The sequence below is a fragment of the Pogoniulus pusillus genome, chromosome 25 (assembly GCF_015220805.1).
Source record: "Pogoniulus pusillus isolate bPogPus1 chromosome 25, bPogPus1.pri, whole genome shotgun sequence".
NCBI lineage: Eukaryota > Metazoa > Chordata > Aves > Piciformes > Lybiidae > Pogoniulus > Pogoniulus pusillus.
Genome location: NC_087288.1, coordinates 8,095,292 through 8,120,439, shown reverse-complemented (window position 1 = coordinate 8,120,439; position 25,148 = coordinate 8,095,292). Strand labels below are relative to the sequence as shown.

Sequence of the window (25,148 nt, the reverse complement as noted above, 5' to 3'; positions counted from 1 at the left end):
CTATGCAGACACAATTTACAATTCCTTGTGTTGCTTAGAGGTGGATCAGTCATAGAATCATTAAGGTTGGAAAAGACCTTTAGAATTATCAAGTCCAACCATGGCCTAACTACCATGACCATTAAACCATGTTTTGAAGAGTTAGGAAAGAGTTCTGTGCCATAAGGATGGTGAGACACTGGAACAGGCTGCCCAGGGAGGTGACAGAAGCCCCATCCCTGGATGTTTTTAAGGCCAGGCTGGATGTGGCTCTGGGCAACCTGATCTAGTTGAAAGTGCCCCTGCCCATAGCAGGGGTGTTGGAGCTAGATGGTCCTTGAGGTCCCTTCCAACTCTGACAATGTTGTGATTCAGTGGTCTGCAGCTTCTTGAAGATCTGCAGGCACGGTGACTATCACCTCGCTGGGCAGCCTGTTCCAATCCCTGATCACTCTTGCAGGAAAGAAGTTTTTCCTGATCTCCAACCTAAACCTCCCTGGCACAACTCCAGCCCATTTTCTCTCATCCTATCCCTAGTTACTTGGGAGACGAGACCAACACCAGCCTCACATGTATGCGTTGTCCTTGGTTCCAAGGCACAGGAAGCATGCTCCTACTGTTGATATGTTCACAGCAGTGCTATCTTTAAGCTTCAAGTCCTTAGCAAAGCCAACAGGCATAATTTTGCTGAGTGCAGATGAAGCAGATGTGACAGGGTGGTTAGTCAAGTAAGGCAAGTTATTTGCATCCTAGGTTTGGAATCGGCTGGGAAGTCTGACACAACTGGACAAGACCTAAGAGTTGTTAAGGGGTAGAGATGCACATCTCAAAACAGTCTGTGTGCAAGCATTGCAATCACCCAGCTTTCTGTAGCCATTGTAGGTTATGCTGATGGCCAGCAACCCAAAAATGGGACCTCTTGCTGTCACATGCAAGGCTTCTGCAGGAACCGTTTGAATTTGGCAGCTTCCCTATAATATGTTTGAATGAAGCATCTAGCACAAGTTCAGGACTTCTTTGGATGGTCTCCTAACGTGGAGGAGATGAGAACTATGTTTAACTGTGTGCACTTTGGGCTTTCCAGTGTGAAGGGCAGTGCCTCATTCCACCTTCTCTGGGATGGGGAATGTTGGTTTAGGTTTATCAAGCTACCTGATCCACTGGGGAAAACTTCCTCTTTTTGCAAGCTTACCCTCAGATGGTGTAGTTGAGGTAGAGCAGGTAGGCTTCTCAAGTCCCATGCATGCTGACCTCTGCTTTTCCTCCCCCCTTTCCAGGTTATGACTTTGCTGCTGTCCTGGAGTGGTTTGCAGAGCGGGTTGACCGCATCATTCTCCTTTTTGATGCACACAAGCTGGACATCTCTGATGAGTTCTCTGAGGTCATCAAAGCCCTAAAGAACCATGAGGACAAGATGAGAGTTGTTCTCAACAAGGCTGACCAGATAGAGACTCAACAGCTGATGCGGGTGTACGGGGCCCTCATGTGGTCCCTGGGAAAGATTGTCAACACCCCCGAGGTCATCAGGGTCTACATTGGCTCCTTTTGGTCCCATCAGTTGCTCATCCCTGACAACCGCAAGCTGTTTGAGGCAGAGGAGCAGGACCTGTTCAGGGACATCCAGAGCCTGCCCCGCAACGCGGCCCTGAGGAAGCTGAATGACCTCATCAAGCGAGCACGGCTGGCCAAGGTGAGCAGTGCCACACAAGACACCAAGCATTCAGTTTGGCCTCTCTGCAGCATGCTGGCTATGGGGACGTGCTTCTGGCCAGTCTGGCTTGCAGAGCTGAGGAATCCTTCTCTTTTTCCAGCCCATGCCACTCAGACACAATATTAGTCCTGGGCACTTGAAGGACAAGACTAACTCCTTTGCTCAGTGTGTCAGTTGTGACAGGCCAAGGTGAGGGAGATGGCCACAGCTCAAAGCAGGTTGCACTGGAAGTGAGCTGGGAAGCAGCCACTCTGGGGTAGCAACTTGAGAATTAGGACTAAGTCAGTACATGAGAATCACACACTGAAGGAACTGGTAAGCTCTAAGTCTTTGCCTTAAACTTTCCTAGCCAAGAGAGATACCTGGTGGAAATGGGTGCAGAAGAAGAATGGCAAATAAACCCTCTGTGGTAACGAGATGGGGGTTGGTCTCTTCTCTCAGGTAACTAGTGATAGAACAAGAAGAAATGGCCTGAAATTGTGCCTCTGAAGTTTAGGATGGATATTAGGAAAAATCCTTTCCTGCAAAGAGTGGTCAGGGATTGGAACAGGTGGAACAAAATGGGCTTGAGTCCTAGGCACAAATACTCTCTGCTAGGAAGAGTTTTCTGATGTAGCCTTTAGCAGTTGCTTTCATTCCATATCATTTAACACCCTACAGGTCCATGCCTACATCATCAGTTCCCTAAAGAAGGAGATGCCCTCAATGTTTGGGAAAGACAATAAAAAGAAAGAGCTTGTTAACAACTTGGGAGAGATTTATGCCCGGATTGAACGAGAGCATCAGATCTCACCAGGAGACTTCCCTAATCTAAGAAAGATGCAGGTAAGCAGTGACATCTTGGCTGGAGCACCAGACCCCCCAGGGAAGAGCGTTACAGTCACTGCAGAGGGCACATTCAGAGTGGTTCTAGGTGGTTGTGGTGTTGACAGGGGCTTTGAAACGAGTGCAGGCTGTATTTGGGCATGATCACTTTTTGCATATAGAACTCGTGTAAGGCTACAGCTGCCTTCATTCCTCAAATCTTGGCCCTAGTAGCACTTTACAGAAAATTATTTCATGTATTTTTCTTAATCCCAGATTCCATTTGCAGATTTTCCAGGCCTAAAAGCACTGGTAAGTTATATTAGAGGGAAAGCTAGATCCTGAAAAGCCTGTATTTGCTCCTCTCCTCAAGAGCTCCATTTTTTGAGGGGGCTTCTCCTTCACTGTTTCTAGAAAGAGAGAAAGGAGGCTGTGAAAACTTCCAAACCCTTTTTCTGTTTTAAGCAGAGAAGCAAGTTTTCTGCTCTGCAGAGCTGAGACTTGACCCAGTGTTCATGTAAGTCAAAGACTTGAAAGGACCTTGGATCAGAGCCTTGTATTGTATATGCAGACAATGCTGGACACTGCTAGGTGGCTTCACTCCAAGCAGAGACCTGTTCAGAGCTGCTAGCTGCTGAAGTCATTACTGCTCCCTGTGGAAAACACAACATCTGCTCCTTTTTCTATAAAGTACATAAGTTCTTGGGAATGAGATCTGTGGAGTGATTCCAACAGATCCCATTCACTGCTTGCTAAAAATGCATTACCAAGTGTTTGCAAATGCCTATGCTAATCCAGGAGGAGTGAACAGTGTGCATTTAATGAGGGTGAAGGATAAAGCTGGAGGTCATTTTGCAGATTTTAGAGGAGAGTTACCTGCATGCACTGTTCCAAGCCCTTTTGCTTAGCTGTGAAAAATCACAGCAGCTCAAGCCATGCTGCAGTGACCTGCTCACCTCTCTACAGGCACATGACCACCTGTAAGACATCTGAGAGTTGCTCCGAGTGAAGGTGGGTAAAAGTCTTTTGCCAGAGTGCAGAAAGGGACTGGCTGGATGATCCAGCAAGAGCTGCATAACCAGTTTGCCTTGAACAATTCGGTCGTTAAGGAGATTGCTTCTCTGTGGCTTGGAAAAGAGGAAGCTTATTTACATAATGGCTATCATCTGGGCTTTCGTGTAGAGCACTCCCTCTCTCTGAACCACGGCAGCCTTCCTCCTTATAAGCAGAGACAATCATTTTCTGTAGGGCTTAAAGAGGATTTAAGTAAGAGCAAAGCTGACCAGGCAGACTCCATCACATGCTGGAGCAGGGCTGTCAGAGAAGGAAAAGCTGAACTCCCCATTCCTCCTCTGGCATCCTGGCCTGTATCAGGAATAGTGTGACCAGCAGGACCAGGAAAACCCTTCTGCCCCTGTACTCAGTACTGGTTAGGCCACACTGTGAGTACTGTGTCCCGTTGTGGGCCCCTCAATTTAAGAATGATGTTGAGGTGCTTGAACGTGTCCAGAGAAGGACACCAAGGCTGGTGAGAGGACTGAGTGGCTGGGGGTGTTCAGCCTGGAGAAGAGGAGGCTCAGGGGAGACCTTATTGCTGTCTACAACTACCTGAAAGGAAGCTGTAACCAGGTGGGGTTTGGTCTCTTCTCCTAGGCACCCAGTGACAGAACAAGAGGACACAGTCTCAAGCTTCGCCAGGGCAGGTTTAGGCTGGATGTTAGGAGGAAGTTCTTCACGGAAAGAGTGATTGGCATTGGAATGGGCTGCCCTGGGAGGTAGTGGAGTCACCATCCCTGGAAGTGTTTAAGAGGAGGCTGGATGAGGCACTTGGTGCCATGGTTTAGTTGATTAGAAGGGTTAGGTGATAGGTTGGGCTCAATCTTAGAGGTCTTTTCCAACTTGGTTAGCTCTGTGATTCAGTAACAGCAGATTTTGAGGCAGACAGCAGACATCTCCCACACCACACTTGCCGCACTGTGCAGGGCCCTGTCGCTCACCTCTTGCTGTGTTGTCTCATTTCAAGGATCAGCTGCAAGCCCAGGATTTTAGCAAGTTCCAGCCTCTGAAGAGCAAGCTGCTGGAGACTGTGGAAGACATGCTGGCCAATGACATCGCCCAGCTCATGGTGCTGGTGCGCCAGGAAGAGTCCCAGCGGCCAACCCAGATGGTGAAGGGAGGAGCCTTCGAGGGCACCTTGCACGGTCCGTTTGGCCATGGCTATGGCGAAGGCGCTGGTGAAGGGATCGATGATGCCCAGTGGGTGGTGGCCAGGGACAAGCCCATGTATGATGAAATCTTCTACACACTCTCACCTGTTGATGGTAAAATAACTGGTGCCAATGCAAAGAAGGAGATGGTAAGGTCTAAACTGCCCAACACAGTGCTGGGCAAGATATGGAAACTGGCTGACATCGACAAAGATGGCATGCTGGATGATGAGGAGTTTGCCTTGGCGAATCATCTCATTAAAGTCAAGCTGGAGGGTCATGAGCTGCCAAATGAGCTCCCTTCCCATCTCCTCCCTCCATCCAAGAGGAAAATAACAGAGTGAAAGGAAGGTTACAGGGGAGAGGGAAAGGGAAGGGGGGCGAAAGATCTAGAAAAACATGTTTACTTAAATTATACCTTTAGATGTGAGATCACCTTTGGATTTTTACCTATTTTGCTGTATGAAGAAAAAAAAAAACACACCTGAAGCAGAACAAAAAGTCCAACCCCTTCTTCATGATAATATGCAATTAACTCTTCCAGTGTAATGCCCTGCTTTCTAATGTGTAGTGAAGGTAAAGAACAGATGTTGAGACTAGGAGAAGCTGATGAGTGGGAGTAGAAGCAAAAGCAAAATGGGTTTCATTTCTTGAGAGAGTGGAGTAGGCACCAATAGAAATCTGCTAACTGCCAGTATCACTCCTGAGCTTTGGCTGCACCTTCTGCTCTATATACTGGGTCTCTCAAACTTCAGAAGACTTGAGATGTTGATAGTGAAGAGGAAACAACAAGGTCTACAAGCTGTTGGCCAACCTAAAGACTACTTCCTAGTTCACTTAAGCCCACACTAAAATACTCAAGATACTAAAGCCCAGAGTTCTGAATTTTGGGAACCTCAGTTCACTGCTAGATGCTAATTTTACAAGCATTTCCTTGTTCTTAAAGAAAATAAAATCCTGAGAGAGCTTTGGACTGGGCAGGTGGATTTCCTCACTGTTTGCTGTGGGGCAAGCACTAAGAATTCCCAATCGCCTCTACCTCCCATTCAGTCCCTAGGGAGATTTGTTCTGCAGGCATAGCTAGGACAATCAACCCCTTGATGGGAAACAGAAAGAAGGGAGCACTAGAGGCAGGCATCAGGTGGGTTGGAAGTAAGGAATGCTGCTTCCAAGCTCACTGAAGCTTTCACAGCCAGTGGATAGTGTTTTGTCCCTTAGTAGTGGTGATATTTAACCATTCCTGTCAAGTGGTATGTTTGCTCTCACCATGCACAGTGAAGGCTACTAGATCCCACTCTGACTGTAGAGAAGAACTCTGCAGTGCCAGGGAGATGCTCCACCATAAGAGCTGGGAACACAGTGTGGCAGTGGGCAGAGCTTGTTCTACTGCCTCCACCCCAACAAACATAACTGAAATGTTGACAGCCTTCACCTCACTCTTGCCCTCACCACACAGTAACACTTGATCTCAAGAACCTCTACCCCAGGCCATAAGACCTTCTCCCTCCTCTCTCACACTCTGTGAAATGTTTGTTTTCAAGACCCAGTTTTGGCAGAAATCCTTCAATTTCATACTATGTTGCCCAGACACAGACACACACAGAGGCACTCTGGTTTTTGTTGCTTTGGAGCAGCGTGTTGTTCAATTTCCTTTTGTCACTTTATATAAGCTGAGCTCCTACTGTGATGAAAAAACCAAGACAAGTATAAGTTATTTTATAACTCTGTGTTCATAATTATATAGAGAAACATATTCTGTGTATGTAGGATGTGCTTATTGCAGTACATTTATCACTTGTCTTCAAAATTAATGCATTAACCTTTTTTGTACCCTGGTCCTGAAACATTATTAAAAAAGAAAGGCCACATCTGTCTGTTTCTTTACATATTCAAATGCAATGCAGCTGGGGAAAACAAAAGGAAAAGCACAAAAGAAACCCCAACACTTATTTCTGTGTGCAGCAAAATGGGGAAGTGGTCCTCAGCGCATCCCCAAACATGCCATGTACAGGTCAGCCCTGCCAAACTTGATGTGCACTGCTGAGTGACTGGTTAACAGCTACATCTCCTGCCACTCTAATCACAGCCTCAACACTTGCTGAAACAAATGGAATCACAGAATCATTCAGGTTAGAAAAGACTCTTGAGATCATCCAGTCCACCCATCAACCCTACTCTACCAAGGTCACCATTGGGTGCCACATCTAAATGACCCTTAACCATCCAACCATCAGGGCTGCAAGGGATCTCAAGGATCATCGAGCTCCAACGCCCCTGCCACGGGCAGGGACACCTCACGCTAGATCAAATTGCTCAGAGCCTCATGCAGCCTGGCCTTAAACTTCCAGGAATGAGGCTTCCACCACCTCCTTGGGCAACCTGTTCCAGGGTCTCATCACCCTCGTGGTGAAGAGCTTCCTAACATCCAATCTGAAACTACCCACTTTGAGTTATGTTTCATTTCCCCTAGTTTTATCCCTACCTGACATCCTAAGTAGTCCCTCAGCAGCTTTCTTGTAGGCCCCTTTCAGATAGTGGAAAGCTGCAATATGGTTTCTTTGGAGTCTTCTCCAGACTGAACAGCCCCAACTCTCAGTCTACCTCCAGCCCTCCGATCGTATGGACTCAACCACCTCCCCGGGCAGCCTCTTTCAATTCTCAACTACTTAACAGTGAAAATTATTTCTAATGTCTAACCTAAACCTGCCCTGGTGCAGGTAATGACTTAATGACCTAATCACACCCACCATTTGTCTTATTCAACCGAGGGGAGAGGTAGCAGTGAAATTAATAGTTCACTAGAGAAAATGAATGGATTGAAAGAGTTTCCTCCTGACAGTCACTGGGAACACTACAGATTTCTCAAGGTCTGGAAAACAAACACATTAAAACACCCTTAGTCTCCAATCTTGCTGTCTCTAATTCAGCTTCTCATTATCGCCCTCTCTTTCCATGTGCATTACTGTGGTCATCACCCCCAGAATGGCTTGGTGAGATGCACTGAGTAAGGCTGAGAATGCAAACAGGAGAGTGCTGGGGAAGCACTCAAAGGATTCTCTGCTGGTGCACACTCAGACACTGGAGTACCATGTCCAGTTCTGCACCCCCCCCAGCTCAAGAAGGACAAGGATGCTGGAGAGAGTCCACTGCAAGGCCACTAAGATGAGAGGACTGCAGCATCTCTAATTCACAGATTGCATTGGGTTGGAGAGGACCTCAAAGATCATTTTGTCCAGCCACACTGCACTCAGCAGGAACACCCTCAACTACATCAGCCTGCACAGAGACACATTCAGTCTGATGCTGAAAATCTCCAGGGACAGGGCCTCAACCACATTCCTGGCCAACTCTTCCCAGTCTTTCACCACTCATTGTGCAGAACTTCCTCCTGATGTCCAACCTAAATCTGCCCTGCTCCACTTTCAAACCACTGCCCCTCATCCTATCACCACAGGCCCTTCTAAATAGTCCCTCCCCAGCCTTCCTGTAAGTCCCCTTCAGATACTGTAATGTAGCTCTAAGGTCTCCCTGGAGGGAGAGGTTCTCCAGGTTGAACAGCTCCAATTCTGTCAGCCAATCTTCACAGGAGAGGCTCTCCAGCCCTCTGATCATTCAAGGAAAGGCTGAGAGAGTTGTGTCCGTTACTTCGGAGAAGAGGAGGCTGAGGGGGGTCCATTAATACTGACAAATATTTAAGGAGTGGGTTTCAGAAAGATGAGGCCAGACTCTGCAGTGGTGCTCAGTGACAGGAGAAGAGGTAACAGGCATAAACTTGAACGCAGGAGTTTCCATCTAAAGGTGAGAAAGAACTTCTTTATTCTGAGGGCAGCAAAGCACTGGATTGGGCTGCTCAGAGAGGTTGTGGAGTATCCAACTCTGTAGTCATTCAAAACCTGCCTTAGGTGATTCTGTCCCTGCAGGGGGAGGTTGGATTTAATCTCTAGAGTTCCAAGCCCTACTGTTCCGGGATTCTGAGTAAAGGTTGGTGGAGTTTCCACTTAGCATTTAGACAGGATATGAGAGGGGTGGGGGGGAGAGGAAGTCATAAGGTGGAAGGCAAGATGCAATAAATGCACATTTAGAGAGAAGTCAGCAGGCTGTGTGTCACTCCAGTTCAACCACCCAGCAACCCCAATTTAAGCAGCATTACAGCACACTCCATCTTTCCATGGAGTCTGCACCCCTCTGACTCCAGATTGAGACTGGACAGAGCACCCTGAGGCAGCTCCACCTCTGTGCAGGCACAATTTTCTGATGGCTGCTGAAACGCAGCACGTTGCTTGTGCCAGTTGTGTCGTGCTGGAACCTAACCCTTTGTTAAGGAGCAGCTTACTGCTTCTCTGCTAGGCCACAGGAGAAAACAAGGTCTGGTAATCTTCCAGCACACACCATGAAGGACATTGTGCGAGGTGTGGAACCAGCTTCAGGGCACAAAGCTTGGTGTGTTTGATTGTTTGGGCACAACAGCTCACAGCCCCAAGCAGTTGCCAGTTAAAACGCCTGCAGTAGGTGAGTGTTCATTGCTCTTACTACAGTGGTGCTTCAGCCAGCTCAAAAAAGAAGGGTTTACTGTCAAAGAGGAAAGAGCAGGAGGCTTTCCTGTGCCCGTGGTGGCAGCAGTCACCCCACAGCCCAGCTAGGCATACCAGCAGTACAACACATGCCACAGCTTCTGCCTTTGCTCTGCTTTTGCTCTCCCCATGGCAGCCTTCCGGGGGTTTCCCTCAGAAAGGACAGCAGCACAGAGAGCTCTGCCAGCACAGCTCAGATCTACAAAGCCACTGCACCACCACAGCATGGGAGGCTTTCACCACTCGCTCAGGCACCACTTGCACTGTCGAGGTTCAACTTCCCCCAGTCGTGCTGGAAGGGAAATGCACCCCCAGCCTTTTAGCAACGAACAGGCAGTTACTTAAGGGTTGCACCGTGCGGTTGTGCAGCAGGGCAGGAGGCAGAGCCACCCTGTTACAGACAGCAAAGGGAACGTCGAGAGGCTGTCTGCAGAGAGGCAGGTTGCATGTAGCTCTCCACATTCGGCTGAGCTCTTCAGCAAACTCTTAAAGCCCAAGTGAAACAGACAACCAAAAAGCCCCTCCAGCCCCCAAACATCAAGCACCCTGAGGTTCTCTACACAAAAATGCATGCAAACCTCTTTGCACGAGAATCACAGGATATTGGAGGTTGGAAGTGACCTCCAGAGATCGAGTCCAAGCCCCTCACTAAAGCAGGATCACCTAGGGGCAAGGTCATACAGGTGGGTTTTGAAAGTCTACAGAGAAGGAGTCTCTGTAACCTCTCTGGGCTGCCAGCTCCAGGGCTCCAGTGCCTTCACTGTAAAGAGTTTTCTCCTCATGTTGAGATGAAACCTATTCTTGAGTTGCATCTGTTGTTCCTTGTGTTATTACTTTACATCACCAAGAAGAGATTGGCCCTATCCACTTGACACCCACCCCTTGGATTTATAGGCATTGATCAGATCACCCCTCTCAGTCTTCTCCAGAATAAACACCCCCAGGTCTCTCAGTCTCTTCGTAGGGGAGAAGCTCAAGTTACCCAGTCATCCTCGTGGCTTTCCACTGAACTCTTCCCAGCAGGTCCCTGTCTCTCTTGAACTGAGAGGTCCAAAACTGGACACAGTATTCCAGGTGTGGTCTCACCAGGGCAGAGGGAAAGAAGAACCTCCCTAGACCTGCTGGCCACACTTTTCTTGCTGCACCCCAGGATGCCACTGGCTCTCTTGGCCACAAGGGCACATTTCTGGCCCATGCAGAACTTGCTGTGCACCAGCACTCCAAGGTGTTCCTCTGTGGAGCTGGTTTCAAGCAGGGGAACCCCTAACCTGTACTGGTACCTGTTATGCCTCCCCAGGTGCAGGACTCTGCACTTGCCCTGATTGAACTTCACAAGGTTTACCTTCACCCAGCTCTCAGGCTGTCCAGATCTCATTGGATGGCAGCAGAGCCCGACAGGCTGTCAGCCATAGATTTCTCCATTCCCTGTCCACAGGCAGGGGCTGCACACCACCCCTCCCACCCCCCATTTTTCCTTCTCAGAGCTATGATTATTTGGGCAACCCCAGCCACCAGTATTGTTTCACAGGTCTGTGGCAAGGCTGTGATTTTGCAGGCCTCCAGCCCCTGCACGCAGCTCTCCAGCCAGTTCCTGCAGGAGTTTATCTGTGTTGAACAGTGCTTCCTTTTCCCAAGAGCAGTTCAGTCACCGAGCAGGGCTTCCCTAGGAAGCTGCCCAGAGGAACAGATTCATTTGCTCCACACTGGGTGGGGGATTCCATCACATGAACACACTGCTACCACTCACTTCTCTCTCCCTCTCGTGCCCCGCTCTACCCACCAGCTGACAGAAGAGCCACCACAAGGGCAGAGGAACGAACAGGTGCTTTCTCCAAGCAGGTGCTGCACATGCTCTTCTCTTCCTGCAGCTTTCCTGGGAAGGCTTTTGAGAGGAAAAAGATCTGTACCCTGGCCAGTAGCTCAAGGGAGGGGATTCTCCCCCTTTACTCTAACTCTTGTCAGACCCCACCTGGAGTACAACACAAGAAGGACATGAAACTGATGGACGAGTCCAGAGGAGGCCACAAAAATGCTCAGAGGGCTGCAGCATCTCTGCTATGAGGACAGGCTATGAGAGTTGGGGCTCTTCAGCCTGGAGAAGAGAAGGCTCCAAGGAGATCTTGGAGTGGCCTTCCAGTATCTGAGGGGGGCTACAGGAGGGCTGGGGAGGGACTATTGACAAGGTCTTGTAATGACAGGATGAGGAGTGATGGGTCTAAACTGGTAGAGAGGAGATTTAAATAGATGTTAGAAAGAAATTCTTTATAGTGAGGGTGGTGAGACAGTGGCAGAGGTTGCCCAGGGAGGTTCTGGATGCTCCCTCTCTGGAGGTGTTTGAGGCCAGAGCATGGATGAAGCCTTGAGCAACCTGTTCTAGTGGGAGGTGTTCCTGCCTTTGGCAGGGGGTTGTACCTAGATGATCTCTGAGGTCCCTTCCAACCAAAACCATTCTATGATTCTATAGTTCTACCTACATGCTACCTAGGTTAATATATGGCTTTCCTGAAAACCTGGCTCTCTCTGCTATGGAACACAACAGGTGAATTGGATCAACAGCCCTCTGCAGCCATTTATTTGGAGGGAAGGACAGCAATTACACCCAGTTCCCTGAGTAAGGTTGCACAGGGTGTGTGTCATTTAGCAAAAGGCAATTACTTCTGTGAGCTGGAATGCAGCCAGCATGCTGGAATTCAGAGAGATTTTTAATCAAACAGAAGAGGTTAGCATCAGTTTTTCCACCACCTTAAGTTCCAACATAAACCTCACACAACAATGAAATTCAGATTTAGGTCTGGAAACTATTCTTCCAACTAGCTCTCCTTATTATGCCTTAATGCTTTTTCCATATAAGAGCAACCTGTGGTTGGGGAACACAGAGTTACAGGACGTCTGACCTTGCACGGAGTGACACTGTTTGTACAAGCCCAGCAACGAGGGACAAGCCTCTCTAAATGCCACTTCAGAACATGCTACACCTCTTGCATCGCTGATAGCTTCCTCCTCTGCTCTTGTTTGAGGTCCTCCTCTTTCAAGGACAAGCTGTGCAAAGAGGGATTAGATGACTCCACCTTTAGGCTTTTGGCAGACCAAGGGACATGACAGACTAACCTCTTCCTAGGCTCAGAAGCCCTTAAGTTCTTCAGGACTTGCCAGGTGGGCATTTGGAAAAGTTTGCAGAGAACACCCTTGAGTTATTTCAGAGGAGCAGCTCGGCTAAAACATCCAAGTTACTTTGGTGGAGGGTTCACAGTGCAGCATCTACCATTTCCTGATCTCTCCCTTCCCTCCTCTTCCCAGCCTGGCTGAGGGAAAAGGCTCGGTTTAGCCATTTGGCATGCTAAGAAGGTTCAAGGCTGGTGCAGGCAAGTGAGTCCCTGCGTAGCTTTCTGGGTCCTTCAGAGCACTGCAGATAGAGTAACAAAGCCGCTATTTAAAGCAGCAGGAGCCTGCTTTCAAAGAGTCCCTCCCTGCCCGAAGGGAGAGAGATCCCTGACGAGTACTGCGCACATTCTCCGTGCCGCTGCTGGCCGGGAGCGCACCAAACACTGCTCAAGTTGCTAGGTTTACAACGGGCTCCTCTCCAGCTAGTTACGTAGCACATAAACAAGTGTCAGCCAGGGCTCTCTTCACGTCTTCTGAAGACATGGAAGGTATTTACAGGCCCTGGATTATAGCTGCCTCCTCGCCTGTGCCCTTGCACCAACCAATGAAGGGCATGCGCCTGGAATTCCTTTCCTTCCACCTCAGGGCATCGCTGACAGTGAATGCCTGCTAAAATCTCTCTCCAAATGGCTTTTACTCACCGCTCAGCCTGTCACCCTAAGTGTTTATCACCAAGATGAGACTCACACAAGCTCCTTATAAGGTGATGGCACAAAGGCCAGGAGGAAGCACAACTCCCAAGGAAAGCTCTCTGGCCACTTTTGTTACCTCCTTCAACCATTAGCTTTCAAGGCAGAGTTTCAGCAGCTTTTTTCTGGAGGCAGGGAGGGAGCTCACTGCCTGCCAATTTTAAGCCATTCACAAGACAGACAAGGAAGAATTACCTACGTACAACCACCTTGAAATCCTACATGTCACACAACACAGACATCTCTAGTTTGTACCATAACTACACAGCTGGAAGCCCAGCTCACAGAATCACAGAATATGAGAGGTTGGAAGGAACCTCCAGAGATCAAGTCCAAGCCCCCTGCCTAAATCAGTATCACCTAGGGTAGTCCACACAGGAATGCATCCAGGTGGGTTTTGAAAGGCTCTAGAGAAGGAAACTCCACAATCTCTCTGGGCAGCCTGCTCCAGGCTCCAGCATGCTCACTGTAAAGGAGTTTCTTCTCATATTGAGGTGAAACCTTTTATGTTCCAGTTCATGCATGTTGCTCCCTTTCTTATTACTGTGCACCACCAAAAAGAGATTGGCTCCATCCACTTGACCCCCACCTCTCACATATTTATACACATTGGTGAGATCTCTCAGTCTTGCCCAGACTAAACAGCCCAGGTGTCTCAGTCTCTCTCCAAAGGGCAGGTACTCAAGTCCTCCAGTCATTCTCACTGCTCTCCATTGGACTCTATCCAGCAGATCCTTGTTTGTTGACAGCTAAAACAGGTATGTTACATCTTCATAGAATCAACCAGGTTGGAAGAGACCTCCAAGATCATCCAGTCCAACCTAGCACACAGCCCTGTTCAGTCAACTAGACCATGGCACCAATTGCCTCATCCAGTCTTTTCTTCAGCACCTCCAGGGACAGCAACTCCACCACCACCCTGGGCAGCCCATTCCAATGCCAATCACTCTCTCTAGCAACAACTTCCTCCTCACATCCAGCCTAGACCTTCCCCAGCACAACTTAGACTGTGTCCCCTTGCTCTGTTGCTGGTTGCCTGAGAGAAGAGATCAACCCCACCTGGCTACAGCCTCCCTTCAGGCAGTTGCAAACAGCAATGAAGTCCCCCCTGAGCCTCCTCCTCTCCAGGCTGCACACCCCCAGCTCCCTCAGCCTCTCCTCATAGGTTTTGTGTTCCAGGCCCTTCACCAGCTTTGTTGCCCTTCTCTGGACACATTCCAGTACCTCAACATCTCTCTTGAATTGAGGAACCCAGAACTGGACACAGTACTCAGAAGTAGAGTTGCTCTCCAATCCCTCACATGCCTGGCAGGAGCTTTAATTCTCTACACACAGAAAGGTCATGAGCATCCACAGCAGGTAGCTAGCAGCCATCAATCCAGCTCTAGAGTGGAGCAAACCCCTTGGCAAACCAGGGAACTTGCACCATTTGCCACAAAGGAAGATTAATTCTCTAATGAATAGCATCATCTTGGATGACTCATCCTGCCCAAGGGATAAAGGCAGACCAATAACCTTCCTCTCTGCCAAGAAGTCACAGCTTGCAAAGTAAACTATAAAAAGAAATGGTGATGTGCTTCCCAGGGTCACACCAGCAGTCACCAACACACAGTAGAAAAGCACACCTAAAACCCTCCTTTCTGAGTTATGCAAGGTCTGACCTTTCTGAAATCAAGCAGCTTTGAGAGAGGAAAGGGAAGGAGATGATCTGGTAGTTGCCATTTCATGCTAGTCTGGAACTTTGTAGGCTGCTTGGGGACAGCAGATAACCCAGCAACTGGAAAAAGCAGTTGAGAAAGATGTTTCACTGCCCTGAGATGTCTCATTGCACACAGGATGAGAGTCACACCACCAGGGACTATCGACCCCAGGTCCTGCAGGGAGCCCGCATCAAAAGATCTCCCCATGTAGCAACTAATCATACACTGAGAGCTAGTTTGTAATCTCTGGTTCAAACCTGCTTCATCCAGAGGCAGGCAGAACCTGCTCTGATCAGCAACCAGCTCTCGGGTGTCTGTCTTGGCCGGTGTAACCCTCAGGTTTGACAACACTACTTAACAGAAGGGGTTGAACACCTGGTAAGCCTCCAGGCCCATAGCAACCAAGCCATCGTCCATGGACCACTGTCAGCCTCAAAGCTGCCTTCGCAGCCATGTGACCTTTGTGGTGTTGGGGCTTTTGGTGGGTTTTCCCCCTGCAAACACTTGGCAGCAACAGTGACTGACAAGGCTGTGGGGTTTGGCAGTGGTACTTTCCTTTAAGCTCTGGTGATTCAGTTGTCCCAGCCCTTTGCCTGCAGTACTTTCCCAGCCTTGAAAGCTCTGTTCCCCATATCTGTGCGGGGGAGGGGATGCTGTGGAGGACACCTGTCAAGCCTCAGGAACAGCAGCTCAGAGAAGAGGCCAAGTGGTGCCTATGCAGTGTCAAAGTCTAGGCTTCAATCACAGAATTAAGCAGGTTGGAAAAGACCTTTGAGATCATTGAGTCCAACCTATCGCTCAATACCTTCTAATAAACTAAACCACAATACTAAGTGCCTCATCCAGACTCCTTTTAAACATCTCCAGGGATGGTGACTCCACCACCTCCCCAAGCAGTCTCTTCCAATGCCAGTCACTCTTGCTGTGAAGAACTTCTTTCTAACATCCAGCCTAAACTTGCCCTGGCACAGCTTGAGACTGTCCCCCCTTGTTCTGTCACTGGTTGCCTGGGAGAAGAGACAGGTTTCCCCTTCCACTCCATCCTCTAAACAGCTCAGTTACACCCCAGAAGCACCACATCATCCTGGCCTTGGCAGCATGCAATACAGAGCCAAGGTCAGCGTTTCACATCTCCTGTGAGAATCTGGAAGGAGCAGCTACAGGCTTCATTTGTGGTTCTTCACAGCAATCTCTTCTCAAGGTCACTCTGTCCTTCTTCCCTCTAACTAGGGCTTTGGGGAAGTACAGGTCTCCATCCAGCTCACATAGGAGGAAGAAAGTAGAAAAGGGCTTATCCTGACACCTCAGAGACCTTCTGAGTTGGGCAAGAGCAATTGCCCTTGCCCTGTAGCCCTCCCCCCCAAAAAAAGCCAGACCAGACCAAGTCCCAGAAGAACACAGCATTGGTGGCTTCTCAGCCCAGGACTCAGGAGAATCTGCTATGTACACTCCATGGACCAAGGCACAAGGGAAGCTGCCATATACACAGAAGGGGCCCCATGGAGTCAGAGATGGGACCAAGGCAGAGGGGAAGCTGCTTGAAAGTTGACTGAGGTGCCACAGCCATGCAGCTCAGACAGACTAGAGCAAGCAGATCATGCCAAAAGCAGATTGTGCCTCCATGGAAAGCCTGCCCAGCTACCCTGGAGCAGCTACTCTCCACCTAACAGGAACCATGGATGTCTCCTTCTCAGAGGGAAGAACTAAGCCTTGCAGAAGAGGAGATAAGCTGCTGGGATGACAAATGAGGACACGTTGCCCTTTCCAGCTGCCTCTATCCCAGCCCTGTGGGGATCATGTAAGGTCACAGATATTTCTAACAGTCTGCTTCCGACAGGTCTCCTCGCTCATTTCACTTCATCTCACAGAAATAAAGGCAGCCTGATGGCCTTTCACCACTTCCTTCCAGGAGGACAGCTATGAACAAAAGTGCTGCAGTCTGGCCAAGGGCTGCAAGCCACTGGTCCCAGCCTGGTGGGTACACAACAACTGTGACCCTGTCTCTTTACCCTGAAAGGGACCTGAGCAGTGCCTACAGGTATCTGAGGGGTGGGTGTCAGGGCAAAGATGCCAGGCTCTGTTTGGTGGTGCCCAGTGATAAGAAATAGCAGGTTCAAGCTGGACATATGATGTTCTGCCTCAACAGTGCTGTGTTCAGTTTTGGGCTCCCTAGTTTAAGAGGGACAGAGGTCTGCTGGGCAGGGTCCAGCAGAGGGCTACAAGGATGATTAGGGGACTGGAACACTGTCAGAGGAGGAGAGGCTGAGGGACCTGGGGCTTTTTAGTCTGGAGAAGAGAAGACTGAGAGGGGATTTAATCAATGTTTATAAATATCTGAGGGCTGGGGGTCAGGAGCAGGGGGACAGGCTCTGCTCACTTGCTCCCTGGGATAGGACAACGAGCAATAGATGGAAGCTGCAGCACAGGAGGCTCCAGCTCAACACAAGGGGGAACTTCCTTCCTGTAAGGGTCACAGAGCACTGGAACAGGCTCCTCAGAGAGATTGTGGAGTCTCCTGCTCTGGAGCCTGTCAAGGTCTGTCTGGATGTGTTCCTCTAACCTGAGCTAGACTGTATGGTCCTGCTCTGGCAGGGGGGTTGGACTTGATCTCTTTAGGTCCCTTCCAATCCCTGGCATCCTGTGAACACAAGGAGAAACTTCTTTACAGTTAGGGTGACAGAACACTGGAGCAGGCTGCCCAGAGAGGTTGTGGAGTTTCCTTCTCTAGAGACTTTCAAAACCCACATGGATGCATTCCTGTGTGACCTGCCCTAGGTGATCCTGGTCTAACAGGGGGGTTGGACTGGATGATCTCTGGAGATCCCTTCCAGCCCCTAATACTCTATGATACTCTGCCAGCTTCTCACTGCAGAAGTGATTGTCAGAGCTAGAGTTCACATGGAAAGGCTGCTCAAGTCAGAATAACATAGGGCTGGTGGGGTCAGCCACTTGAAGACCTCTGAGCATGCTCAGACCTGGCTTCCTGCTATCCCCAGGGCTGGGTGGACCTTTTCCTAGCCCGTTTCCCCCCTTTCTATCCTAGAAAATGCCTTTCAAGAACCCCACCAGCCTGGCTGGAGGTTTACAGTTAATCTGCCAGACTCATCAATGAGCTTCAGTATTAATTATTCCTGAGGCACCTCAAAGCATCAGATGCAGCCTCATCACCTGCCCCAAAGTCCTTTTACCAGAAGGGCAAAGGAGACAAACACTTCCCAGCCCTCCATACAATTGCTGACTCCAGCAAGTGAGAGCAGGCCAAGAGGTGGTTTCCAAGCTGCTGCTATCAGCTCCCCAGAGATGAGTGTGCAAAATACCTGGCATAGCGTACCCCTTGGATCATTTGTATTCAGTTGTACAGCCAAGAGGGGAAGGGAGTGGGGAAAGAAAGAGGCTCTTGACTTCTGCCCAGGAAGATGAGATAAGGTACAAAGAGAGGGAAAAGTTGTTTTTTTACAGCCCTGGTAAATTACTATTTACTTCCTAATGAAGTGCAAGTGCAAACACTGAACATGGTCCAAGGAGAGAAAAAGGCCACTGCTTACTGGGGGTTAGATAAATGACTTCAAATGCCCTAGCAGATAAGTGCATATCAAGAGGAAGAAGGGTTCACACACAAGTGCAGTTGATGTGCTGTAGCTCTGTGCACAACAATGCTTGGCCAAAGACTTCAAGCAGTTGTGGGACAACCCTGTTGCCCAGAAGCACTGAACGCCAGCGTGCGGGACCTGCACAGAGTGCTCCGAGTTCAAGATCACCATTTAAAAACCAGGGGGTGAAAAAAGAAGTTGAACTTTGTATTTAAAGATTTGTTTCAGAGAGGGGTATTGGACCACAAACCAGCAAACAGGGCCAGGTTTTAAAGCACACTACACTTAGTATGTTATGAGATGAAGGATGAAAATCCTTAGCCTCTCTCATGTTGATTCCACAGAGACTCCTCCAGCTAAGACGGACCCCAGGCTATGCTGAGAAATGCATTGCTGCCAAAAATCATCACTCCTAAAGCTCCCCAAAACCTGGTCATGCCATGGTGTATTTCTAGATCATGGAACCACTGAATGCTAGGGGGTCTTTAGAGATCTAGTCCAACCATCCTGCCAGAGCAGGACCACTTAGGGCAAGCCAACAGGAATGCATACAGGTAAGTTCTGAAAGTCTCCAGAGAAGGAGACTCCACAACCTCTCTGGGCAGCCTGCTCCAGGGCTCAAACACCCTCACAGTAAAGAGGTTTTTCCTCATGCTGAGATGGGATTTCCTGAGAAGGATTTTATGCCCATTGCCCCTTGTCCCATCACTGGGTGTCACTGAAGAGAGCCTGGCTCCGTTCTCCTGACAGCCACCCTGCAGATATTTGTAAACATTGATCAGATCCCCTCTCAGTCTTCTCTTCTCCAGGCTAAACAGCCCCAAGTCTCTCAGCATTTCCTCACAAGAGGGATGCTCCAGTCCTTTCACCATCCTCATAGCTCTCCATTGCACTCTTCTCAGGGGGTTCCTTGTCCCTCTTGAACTGGGGAGCCCAGAACTGCATACACTATTCCAGATGTGCTCCAACTAGGGCTGAGTAGACAGAGCCCAGGAGCCCACAGAAACATGCTCTGCATTTCTGGTAGCTCTAAGTGAGCTCAACCAGGACATCACATCATAGGACAAGCCCTATGAGGAGAAGCTGAGGGAGGTGGGGGTGTGCAGCCTGAAGAAGAAGAGGCTCAAGGGTGACCTCATTGCTGTCTATAATTACCTGAAGGGAGGCTGTGGCCAGGTGTGGGTTGGTCTCTTCTGCCAGGCAACCAGCAACAGAACAAGTGGACACAGTCTTAAGCTGTGCCAGAAAAGGTCTAGGCTGGATGTCAGGAGGAAGTTGTTGCTAAAGAGAGTGATTGGCATTGGAATGGGCTGCCCAGGGAGGTGGTGGAGTTGCTGTCCCTGGAGGTGTTCAAGACAAGGCTGGCTGAGGCACTTAGTGCCATGGTCTAGTTGATTGGATAGGGCTGGGTGCTAGGTTGGACTGGATGATCTTGGAGGTTTCTTCCAACCTGGTTGATTCCATGATCATGACCATCCTGTGATCATCCCTGTGATCACCCCAGCCTCTCTGCCAAACTGATCATGAATTACACACTCAGAAATCTTTTCATTCATGGCCCAGAAGCTCAGCTTTGACAGACAAAAGTTTAATTCTCATTTTGAAACAAAAACCATTTGCCAGCACAAATGAAAAGATAAACAAGCACTTCAGTCAGCAGTCAACACAACAAACACCATGACCTGGCAACAGCATTGCGCTTCCTTCTCCTCATTGTGCCTGCCCAGCGCAGCTTGCAGGTCACAAAATAGCTCTGCTGGAAAGATTGCTGTAATGTTGGGTGACTACAGGGGTGGCTGCGATCCACAAAGCACTCACAGATACACCAAGGGCCCAAAAGAGCAAAAATAAAAGGAAATGCTGGGCAAGGAGCCAGCACTCTTCAATGCAAGTGCCTGGCAGGTTTGAGTTGTAAGCTTTGATCGCTACACAAAGTGCACACAAGAGTTTTTTAGGTACATTTTACTCCCTTGCATACCACTTCCTTTTTTCAAATCTAAAGATAAAACTCTGCATTTAAAGAAAGTACTTCTGGCTATGAACAAGCCCCTCCATGCTGGAGAGGGGCACATGGAAAGCAGCCAACTTGCTGTGACAAGCTTGAATGGCTTTTTAAATACATGCACATACAGATCTGTGGGTTGAGACAGACACACCTGCACACACTTGCCATACAAGCACACAGAATGCCACAAGCAAGAAGCATGGAATTGCTTTGGTTGGAAAAGACCTCTAAGACCACCAAGTCCAACCCACAACCCAACACCACCATGTCCATTCAACCACGTCCCCAAGTGCCATCTCCACATGTTTCTTGGACACCTCCAGGGATGGTGACTCCACCACCATGTCCATTCAACCACATCCCCAAGTGCCATCTCCACATGTTTCTCGGACACCTCTAGGGATGACAATTCCACTACCACCCAACACCACCATGTCCATTCAACCATGTCCCTAAGTGCCATCTCCATATGTTTCTTGGACACCTCCAGGGATGGTGACTCCACCACTTCCCTGGGCAAACTATACTATAGAAATTCACCAGTGAAGCCATTACAGATCACCCCAAGTCTCTTGATTTCTTCTGCTGACTAACAGCCCCTGAAGACTAAGCCCATGCATTTTTTGAAGACATAGGTTTGTTGTTTCCTGATCCGAACACAGAACAAAAACAGGATCATAATTTACCACTGAAGACAATGAAAATCTTATCATTGTAAATATATGGAGTAAGATAATACAAATCCTGTTGCTTGGTATTTCCCCTCCACCCTTTGCTCCTCAGCACTACCTCTTCCAGCTTCAGGGCCTCTCCCCTGTTCACTTGGAAGATTGACGCCCATCGCCAAGCCATAAATTACTCACAAACAGCTACTGAAAGTAGCAATGACCGTAGGGTAACACTTCCACACAGCAATAGAGCTTCCTGGCAAGCTGATAAGAGTTTCCTGTTTTGAGTTTTGGCTTGGCATTTTTATTTTCTGATAAAAATTGACTCTCTTGAGCATCTCAGAAAGGAAGGACCAACAGATTACCCTTTTTCCCCCTCCCCCAAACATGTTGTGTTGCAAAACAGGTTCTGTTTTGCTGAATGTGAAATGGGGACCAGGTCCAAGAAACTCAAGCACATCAGCCGAGAAGAGTATGTTGTACCTAAATCCACTTAGGGATGATGGGTCTGCTCATCTAGGGGATGAGGTGATAGAAAGCAGCCCTGTGGAAAAGGGTTTGGGGCTGCTGATGGATGAGAAGCCAGACACGAGCAGAGAGTGTGAGCTTGCAGTCCAGAAGGCAAATAACATCCTGGGCTGCATCAAAAGATGCACTGCCAACAGATCCAGAGAGGTGATTCTGCCACCACTCCAGGTGAGATCTCACCTGGAGTACTGCATCCAGCTCTGGAGCCCTCAATATACAAAGGACATGAGTGCCACAAAAATGATGAGGGGGTTGGAGCATCTCTGCTGTGAGGACAGGCCGAGGGAGCTGGGGGTGTTCAGCCTGGAAAAGAGAAAGCTCTGAGGAGACCTAATAGTAGCTGAAGTGGGCTACAAGAAGGGTGGAGAGAGACTTTACGAAGGCCTGTGGTGATAGGACTGGGGCAATGGCTTCAAACTAGAGAAGAGCTGACTTAAATTGGATGTTAGGAACAAGTTCTGCACCATGAGGGTGGTGGAACACTGGAACAGGTTGCCAAGGGAGATGGCTGTGTCCTCATCTCTGGAGATGTTCAAGGTGAGGCTCGACAGGGCTCTGGGCTACCTGATCTAGTTGAGGATGTCCCTGCTAACTTCAGAGAGGGTTGGACTGGATGACTTTTGGAGGTCCCTTCCAAGCCAGACCATTCTATGAGGCTGTGCCTTCCTGCTGCAGCACACACCTTTGGTCCTCCCCTGTGCTCTCTCAAGTTCTGTGCTTTGCCTCTGACAACATCTAGTTTCTGGAGCAGACAAAAAGAGTGAGCTGAAATCTCCATGACCACAAGTCTTGCATTTCCCTGCCTCACTGGAGGTGGCATGACCCCATCACATGAGGGAGACCCATGGGTTTCTGCTTCCTGCCAACCTGCCCTGTGTTCATGTGGGGTACTTCAGACAACTTTTCATCTGAAAACCTGAAGTCACCACAGAGCACTCGTGTAAAAATGGCTCTGTTTGCTACAGCCTGATAGCCTCTGTTGAAGCCCTCTGCTTTCCACCACCTGTCATGGAGAGTGCACCACACTGCACCTCCTGGACCTGCTGTTCCCACTTACTAGGGTCACCAAATGGTAGGGGTTGGAGAGGACCTCTGGAGATCATAGAGTCCAACCTCCCCACCAAAGTGGGGTCACCTAGAGCAGGTCACACAGGACAGTGCCCACAGGGACTATGAATGACTCCAGAGATGGAGACTGCACCACCTCCCTGAGCAGCCTGGTGCAGTGCTCTAACACCCTTTAGACGAAACTTGCTGTGTTCATGTTTGTGCCCATTACCTCTTGTTCTGCCAATGGATACCAGCCTGGCCTCATCCTCCTGACACCCATCCTTTAAATAAATTGCTAATGTCCCACCTCAGTCTTCTCCAGGCTAAGAAGTCCCAAGTCCCTCAGCCTTCCTTCATGACACAGGTGTTCTTGTCCCCTAATCATCTTCACTCCCTTTGCTGTACCTTCTCAAGCAGTTTCCTGTCCATCTTGAACTGGGAATCCTAGAACTGGACACAATAATCCAGATGTGACCTTGCCAGGGCAGAGTAGAGAGGGGGGATGTTTTTAAGACCAGGCTGAATGTGGCTCTGGGCAGCCTGATCTGGTGGAAGACGTCCCTGCCCATGGCAGGGGATTTGGAACTAGATGATCCTTGAGGTCTCATCCAAGTCTGACAATTCTGTGATTGCAGGAGGACAACCTCCATTGACTTGCTGGCCACATGCTTCTTGATGCGCTCCAGGATGCTGTTTGTGTGGGCAGCACAGCCTGACAAGGTGTCAGCCACCCCTCTTAGTTATGTGCCATCAACAAACTTGCTGAGAGTCCAGTGTGTTACTTCATCCAGGTTCTTGATGAATATATTGAACAGGACTGGACCCAGTATTGACCCCTGAGGAACATCACTTGTTACAGACCTCCCACTAGACTCTCTGCCACTGACCACAACCCTCTAGGCTCTGTCTTTGAGCCAGTTCTCTGTCCACCTCACTGCCCATTCATCTAAGACACACTCCCTAAGCTTGCCTATGAGGATGTTGTGGGAGATAGTGTTGAAAGTCAAGATAAACAATGTCCACTGCCCTTCTGTCATCTATCCATCCAGTCATGCCCTCAGAGAAGGCTGTCAGATTAGTCAGGCATGACTTCAAACCACAGGTTAGCTCACAGGTCCTAGACCTGGGCCAAAAAGGGTGTATCAGAGAACAGAGCTCCTCTTAGTTGTCCATTCCCTACAAGCTCTACCTTGCCCAAAGGGAGGTTTAGCTCTCAATCCCAGCCTGAAAGCATTCAGTTGCACCTCTGTTCCCATCAGCCCCTTAAGCCTCCCTTTTCAGAGAGAAGAGAAAAATCATTGCATGCAGCAGGTTCAACATCAAACACGGATATGTGCTCTGCCTCAGGAGCACCAGATGCCCACACAGCAGTTTAACATTTAATCATCAAAACCACCTCTCATTGAAAGGGCAACAGCCAGCTGGAAATCCACTCCAATCCAGAAACTGAGGTCAAAATCACTTTAAATGCTGTGTGTGTGCCCTCTGCTGTGTAGTCACTGCCCCAGGAATTTTGAAGATGGGGCAGAGCCCCACAACTTCTACAGCAGCAGAGCAGCCTGGACAGGCACAACAGTTGGTTCAAGGGGGCCAAAGAGCAAAGCAATGGTTAACAAAGCAAAACCTTTTACATGCAAGCCAGATAATTTTTCAGGGTGAAGTTCAGACTAGCTTGCACTTCAGAGAGGAAGAGCAGCCCTCCAATCAGTGCTTCTTCCCACCAGACTAAGCTCTATTTCACATCACTTCTCCTTCAAGCCCAGTTTCACCACTCCATCTTACAGTAAATGACAGAAGTGAGAAGCATTTACACAACACAACAGAGGTCACTGGGTTGCATTTTTTGGGGGCTTTCATTTCAGCCACTGAGACACAAGATTGCCCAACACAATTTAATGTCTTGCCCATATCAGCCAGCAAGTCTGGCAGCAGCTCTCCCCACACACCCACCCCAGTGCAGAAGAAGATAAGCAAAGCAAATGATACCAGAGCATTACATTTCAGCACGTACAGCTGACCAGGCCAGCCACAAACAGGAGCAGTCAGGGATGGTGCAATCCTACCACCTCTCAACATCAAGAAAGACATCTTCCAAAAACCACACCATGGATGAACCAACAGCCCAGGCAGCTCCTTCCAGCCCTAGGTGCCCAGGAACATCCAAAAGCAGCACCAAATGCACTGTCGTTATTCACCTTCTCTCTCTTTCCTTACCTGGTCTGCAAAGAGTGTTTCTCTCCCACGAGCAAACCCTCAGCAGCAATGCACCACAGCCCCTCTCTCTGCAGCCTTTCAAACTGGCCTCTAATTGCATTAAGTGGGAGGAGACCAGCTCAGGTGAGAGAAACTGAACTCCCAAACCTCTGTTCACCTGGCAAGCTAAATTTCTGCTAAGCATTTGCAAGGGTCTGGCTGACTCAAGCTACACCAGGTGATTTTTCTGGGCTTTGCTCTCCTGTTAGGGGCTGCAAACACTCTTAGGAG

General features: G+C 49.1%; 1 protein-coding gene and 1 long non-coding RNA gene across 2 annotated transcripts in view; one reads left to right on the top strand and one right to left on the bottom strand.

Moving 5' to 3' along the window:
- EHD3 (EH domain containing 3) overlaps positions 1–6,569 on the top strand; it is a 34,850-nt gene extending 28,281 nt beyond the window's left edge. The window contains exons 4-6 of the mRNA XM_064164334.1: positions 1,257–1,669; positions 2,351–2,515; positions 4,518–6,569. Coding sequence (XP_064020404.1) covers positions 1,257–1,669; positions 2,351–2,515; positions 4,518–5,045 — 1,106 coding nt within the window. The 3' untranslated portion in view covers positions 5,046–6,569. The remainder of the gene's footprint in view (positions 1–1,256; positions 1,670–2,350; positions 2,516–4,517) is intronic.
- LOC135186546 (uncharacterized) overlaps positions 1–24,944 on the bottom strand; it is a 49,284-nt gene extending 24,340 nt beyond the window's left edge. Inside the window, exon 1 of the long non-coding RNA XR_010307015.1 lies at positions 24,879–24,944. This is a non-coding gene — a long non-coding RNA (uncharacterized LOC135186546). The remainder of the gene's footprint in view (positions 1–24,878) is intronic.
- Between the last annotated feature and the right edge of the window lie 204 nt (positions 24,945–25,148).